The sequence below is a fragment of the Platichthys flesus genome, chromosome 6 (assembly GCF_949316205.1).
Source record: "Platichthys flesus chromosome 6, fPlaFle2.1, whole genome shotgun sequence".
In the NCBI taxonomy this organism is placed as follows: domain Eukaryota; kingdom Metazoa; phylum Chordata; class Actinopteri; order Pleuronectiformes; family Pleuronectidae; genus Platichthys; species Platichthys flesus.
The window spans coordinates 3,019,553-3,025,552 of record NC_084950.1 but is presented as its reverse complement, the minus strand read 5'-3'; the positions used below and the strand labels follow the sequence as shown (position 1 = coordinate 3,025,552).

The window sequence follows — 6,000 nt, the reverse complement described above, 5'->3', positions numbered from 1 at the left end:
ACAAGATCCCGAATCAGTGGGAAAAGAATCACGAGAGAGAAAGTAAACAATAAATTCCAGATATTGGGACATGTGAACCTCCCTGAACGTCGCTTTCAGTTACACCCCGGTAAAAACAGCTGAAAACAATAAAACCCAGTGTGTGTGCCAACAGCAGCTCCTCAGACATCAGCCCAGCTCTGCTGTTGATTCTGACACTGGCATTGTTTTTTAATGGATGTACATAAAGCCCTCAGATAATAGGGTGATTATGCAGGTCTGCACAGGCCCTGCAGATGTGGCCAGTGCATTGTGTGTGTCGTTCACGCCACCGATCGTTTGTTGCTCGATCTCACTGGAGGGAACCAGGGCTTCTCCCTCTGGACTGACTCGGCTTCCAGCTGCTTTGTGTTAAAATAAGATCAGATCCTGGAGGGAAGCGTAGGCTGCAGCTTTGCGGAGCAGCACTAAAATTTGTCTTATGGGCTGTGGTGAAAGTAACCCGGCACTCAAATACAGTTTGGAGGGATCTGGAGCTTAATGAGTATTTATGGGTCTTTATAAATCTACTCTAGTATAGCTCAGAGGGAAATATTGCACAAATAGAAAGCTGTGTTTTGGAAAGTAGAGTTTGAAATAGTATGAGAAGTAGGTAAAAGAAATAGTGAATCAATAGTGTAAAGAAATTAATTCTGAGATGGTACAGAAAGATATTTTCAAAGCAGATTTAACGCAAACATCCTCACAACAGGAGGCCTGCTCTATTCAATGCACTCAGGATGTGGGCCCTGACCGGTCATGTGACAGGAGCCTGACGAATCAGCGAAGGTTACAACTGGACCGAAAAGACCCAATCAGCCAGGGGACATGAGAGTTCATGTCATTGTTTCCAAACATCTCAGGTTCTGTAAAGATGAGTTCAAGACATATAACAAATATGCTTCAAAATCTCTGCCTTTAATGAGAATATCAAAATATTGATTTGCTTTAAGTGAGGTTTTTAATGCTTCTTCAAATTAGTTGAAATCTATATATATATATATATATATGGAAGGTGACAGGAGTCCTGGCTACAAGCTGCTCTGCTGCAGATAACGTACAGTATGTGACTCGTCTGGTTTACAGTGAAACCCCGTCATTCCCTTCAGAGCGCCAAGGGAAGGAGAGAGAGTCAGTGAGAGTGAGAGTATGAGCATATATAACTTCCTGGGGATTCACTGGAGACACACACACACACACACACGCACACGCATACGCACACACACACACACACACACACCACAGAGGGTTGATTTCAGCACAGAGAAATGTGCTGACCTGCACTAAGCAGGAGCCAAGGGCAACAAAACACTAAATACAAACGCTCCTCTCTGAGCCGGGTACTTTCCCTTCACTGCACACACATGTTTAAACAGTGTGCTGGCCTGCGTCTGTGTGAGCACTCAAGTGTGTGTGTCTTTGTGTGTCTGTGTGTGTGTCTACGTCTGTGTGGGAGACAGGAACCAAATAGGCCTTGTTTTGTTTCTTTAACTTTGTGCGTCTCTCTTTGATAAATAGTTTATTTCTCTTCCAGATTTCCCCCGGAGCTGATTCATAATCCTTCTTTCAAACTCGTGTGCAGGATGAATCCAGATGTTACTGTAACAGGAGGTTAATGGACCAGTCATTTCCCTGCATCACTGGGAAATCCCCTCGTCTCTCCGGCTCCTATCACAACACGTCCAGACGGAGGGATCTGACTTCAGCTTCCGTCTCGGCCTCCTCTGAAGTTAGTTTCTGTTTCACCTCTGTTGGTGTTGTGTAAAGGCCAAATCCAAAGATAAGGTTTTGAGTTGTCAGCAAAAAAAGACAAATGGTTCAAACTAGTGTAGGATGAGTCGGTACTGTGGTCAAAGGTCAAGATATTTGGTACAAATAACAAACCATCTAAGAAATGGAAGCAAAGAACACACATCTGGGTTTGTTTGTTAATCCTGCACTTTATACAGTGTTGTGTTTTACTTGTATATATGAGCCTTGTATATTGTGTATTGTAATCTGTTTATTGTCTATATATGATTATGAGTAGTAGACGTATTGTGACAGGTTCGTGCTGCCAATATGAAAACATAAGTTTATTTTCTAATTTTAACTTCTATGTATTTAGCTTTTAATCACTAATATAATTATTGGTATCATCCCCAAAAATCCATTTCGCTCCGGCAATATTTTATGATCTATTAAGCTTCCACATGATGATATAAGGGTTATTCAACAATCTACATCTTAATGACGCAACTTTTGCTTCATGATCTGATTTTTTTATTTTGTGTTTTAATTGTAGACAAGGCTGAAAATAAATGTGCTTCATATCTAATAAATGTTTCATATCTGCATTTAGTTTCAAATTATTCTGCGTGACATTTATAAAAATTCTCGCGCACAAAACTTTCTATGGCAGTTTCTCCCTTGTTTACCTTCACACTGAAAGATGACATCCGTGGCCTTTAAGCCAGTTCAACTCAAACTCCTCAAATCAAATAGGATAAAAACCACCGTGGATGATAATGAACCCGAAGCTTCCTCGACAGCTGATGCACCTGAACACATTTCTGGTTGCGTTGCTTCCTACCCTGTTCCCGCAGGTGCAGTGCATGAGGCCGGGTCGGCAGGCAGGCGGCGGCAGGTAGGTGGCGCTGGCGTCAGGCAGGGAGCGCACCGCGGGGGCCAGCGAGGCCAGAGGCAGGGACGTGCTGGGAGGGGGGTAGTGGTGAAGTGGCTGATGGTGATGACCAGCAGCCGCTCGTTCCCCGACAGGCGCCACTGCTGGAGCCTCTGCTGAACCTCCACTGCTCACCTGCAACAACCAACAGGTGAAGTAAGACTAAAAACATGGCCGCCTGGTCAAGATGTTTGAAATAAACTCCAAACCAAGATGAACACGGACCCGGTTCATCAGCTGCCTCCTCGCTCCAGACTCATCCTGATGTCTGATGTGAGACAGGACCTGATTTGCAGGAACGTAATTTGATTGGCTGAGTTCTGCATTGCCACTGAAAAATATGAACTTGTCTTGACTTCTACTTAAAGCTACACAACCTCACTGTAGTTCAGAAACACAAGACGTCACCACATTCAAAGTGAATGAGCAGCGTTTCTGCAGAAACCTTCAACGTGTGCGTGTGAGTTTCTCTATTAGCAGCTAAACTCTTATCAATTATTCTACGTGTTATATTGATCATATGTTTGTAATAAACGTGACACGTGAAACTTTGAGAGCCTTGAAGTTACAGCTGCTGCATAAATAGTGGATTATTTTTTAATATTTATAGTTTTAATGTTTATTTTATTGTTTTAACGTTTTTTTTATCTTATCTCATTTGTTTTATTTCATGATTTGGCTTTCTATGATTTGCTATCTCATATTTTATGTAGTGAAGAGCCTTGCACAAGTTTTTAAAGGCGCAATAAAAATAAAGTTTCAATTTATATTATTATTATTTATATTTTTAAAGTTTCCATAAATCCTTCTGTCTTTTTGTTAAGCCCAATAACCACAACATGATCTGAATCTGACCTCAGCTGCTCCTCGGCCTCAGTTTTCTCCCACAAACGTGTAATTGACTTGGTTCAGTAACACATGACTGAGGTCTGTTGTGTTAACACCCACTCTGTCATTGACTGATCGCACCTGTAATTTTGGTGTAACGTGTGATCGTGAAACTCATTTGTAACAAGTTTCCTGTGCAGGTTTGTGTTTCACCTGCTGCGATGATGAAAAACGTACTTGTAAACAGCCGGTTTCCACATACTGTACATGTAAAGTGACTTTTAAGGATAATAGGAACATTTAAGTTCATATGGATCGTTGTTAAACACAAGTTCTGTATCAGAGCATCTGAATTTTGACTCTCCTGTAGAAATAAACTCCTCATATTATCCATCACATTACTTTTACTTTTAAAGGATGTATTATATCATTAGCTTTCTTTGATTTTGTATTCACTTCCTTATTGTCGTTGAAGTCCTTTATTATTCTCTTTATTTGTCTTCATATTGAGACACTTTGTAACTTCATTTATAAGTAAAGTTATCATTATCATTTTGTATTATTTGTCTATATCTGTGCGGTGTAAAGAAGCTACATCTATGATTTAATATGTAAATTTGTCACCTAGTAATTATAATTAAATGATTTCTTAGAAGCAGCGGTTCTGCAGGTCCATGGACGTCCAGGGGTCCGTGTGACACTGCCTGAGGGTCCAGGAAAGTTTCCATGAAACTTATCATAATTTATGGGTATTCTGTGTTGGCTTGATATATAAAATGTTTTTGTCTTATATCTTCTGAGACATTTATCTTGAGTTGATCTTTCACATAACTAAGTACAAGTACAATCTTGTTAAATATGTTAAATTATTCCAATAAGGGAAATTCCAAGGTCCCTGGAATCTGTTCTATCTGGGGAATGAACAGAGCACTTCTGCTTTAAAGGACCTGAAACAGGAAGATTTGTCCACTTCAAGAACAAGTGTCAAAGCCTGTGACCCCTGATGTGACCCCTGATGTGACCCCTCTGCTGAGCATCAGGCCCTCTCACCTGCAGGATGTCCTGGATCTGGCTGAGCTGCTGCCTCAGCACCTGCTTCTGGTGGAAGCTGAAGGCCGGGTGGTTGGAGGCCATGGTGAACAGAAGCAGAAACTGCTCCTCCGTCCTCCCGTCGTTCAGCGCCAGCCCATAGTTATTAATCACCGTGTCCGTGTGGGTCAGGGTCCGGTACAGGACCCCCGCCGCCTCCCGGTTGTCCGAGCCGAGCAGGGCGAGGGACACGAGCAGTTTGCTGCGCACCACCTCGTCGGTGATGTTGGTGAGGCCCGACAGGTCCGCGGGGTTGTTGGCCCGGATCTCCGCGTCCCGGAGCGAGTGGTAGTCCTTGCGGGCCAGGTCCTCCAGGCAGGAGCCGAGGAAGCGCAGCTCGATGGGCACGCAGAGGTCCAGCAGCCCGCACAGGAACTCGGCTCTCTGGGCTGAGGTGAGGGAGGAGAACCAGCGGTACACCCCCTCCCTCTGGACACAGCTGCGGCTCTCCACCATCCTCATACACCCACCTGGACAACAGCTGGATCAACCACAGCTGGAGGCAGAATGTCACTTTCAGCTGAGAGTCCGCTCCACAACAAAGGGAGCGCGTGTGCAGGCTACGTAGGCGTGCGTAATTGCGCACTCAAGTGGCCATAAACTCTGGGCTTCTTTTCTCAACTTTGTCTGGAGTCACGGAAGGAGGCTGGAGCTCCTCACTGGTTGTTCCCCCCGCTGGAGGAGCAGCGGGTCGCGTCCCTGCAGGCGGCCCGAGCTGCGGGCCTGTCCGCTCCACTGTCCTACTTCCAGCGCGGAAGTCTGGAGTCGCTCCGCCGAGTCCCCCTCCGCCGGTGGGACCTCGGAGCCTCTTCCTGCAGCCTGGTGGAGGTGGAGGAGGAGGTGGAGGAGGTGAGAACACGCCGCCTCATTCAAGGAGACTCTCGGGGTGTTCAGGTCGGAGCAGCCCCTCCACAAAACGAACTCCTCCCGCGGAGCTGCTCCTCATGCTCCCCCTGAAGTTTGTGAGCGGAGCCGCCACCAGGTCTCCTCCGCCTGTGCGTCAGAGCCTCCGGGGTTAAAGTTTAAAAACAGGGCTGCTGCTGCTGGAGGAGACATTTTCACAACATGACCCAGACACGAGCTCACCAGCCCCCGCTGCGGATCCACAACCTCACCGATCAGCTCGGCTCAAAACTCAGATGTTGTTTCCATGAATCCTGAAGTAGATTAAAAAAAACAGCTGTGTTTAACATTATCCCAACTCAGGCTGCAAGGGGGAAAAAAACTGAGATCTCTGCTCTGATTGGCTGCGAGCCCCGTCTGTCTTCAATCCCTCTCTCGTGATTGGCCCAAAGGGATAAACACCGCCCTGCTTTTCCACATCTTTCTCTCATGCGCTCATACATTTCTCAGTTTTAGTTACTGGAGCTTTAAAGCGCCAGATACACGTGGATCAGAGTTTT

At 45.3% G+C, this 6,000-nt stretch overlaps 1 protein-coding gene across 1 annotated transcript in view; it reads right to left on the bottom strand.

Annotated features, from left to right (window-relative positions):
* Nucleotides 1–5,788, bottom strand: part of zcchc14 (zinc finger, CCHC domain containing 14) — an 18,482-nt gene extending 12,694 nt beyond the window's left edge. Inside the window, exons 1-2 of the mRNA XM_062390278.1 lie at nt 4,559–5,788; nt 2,591–2,815 (exon numbers count right to left, since the gene is read on the bottom strand). Coding sequence (XP_062246262.1) covers nt 2,591–2,815; nt 4,559–5,059 — 726 coding nt within the window. The 5' untranslated portion in view covers nt 5,060–5,788. The remainder of the gene's footprint in view (nt 1–2,590; nt 2,816–4,558) is intronic.
* Nucleotides 5,789–6,000: the final 212 nt, after the last annotated feature.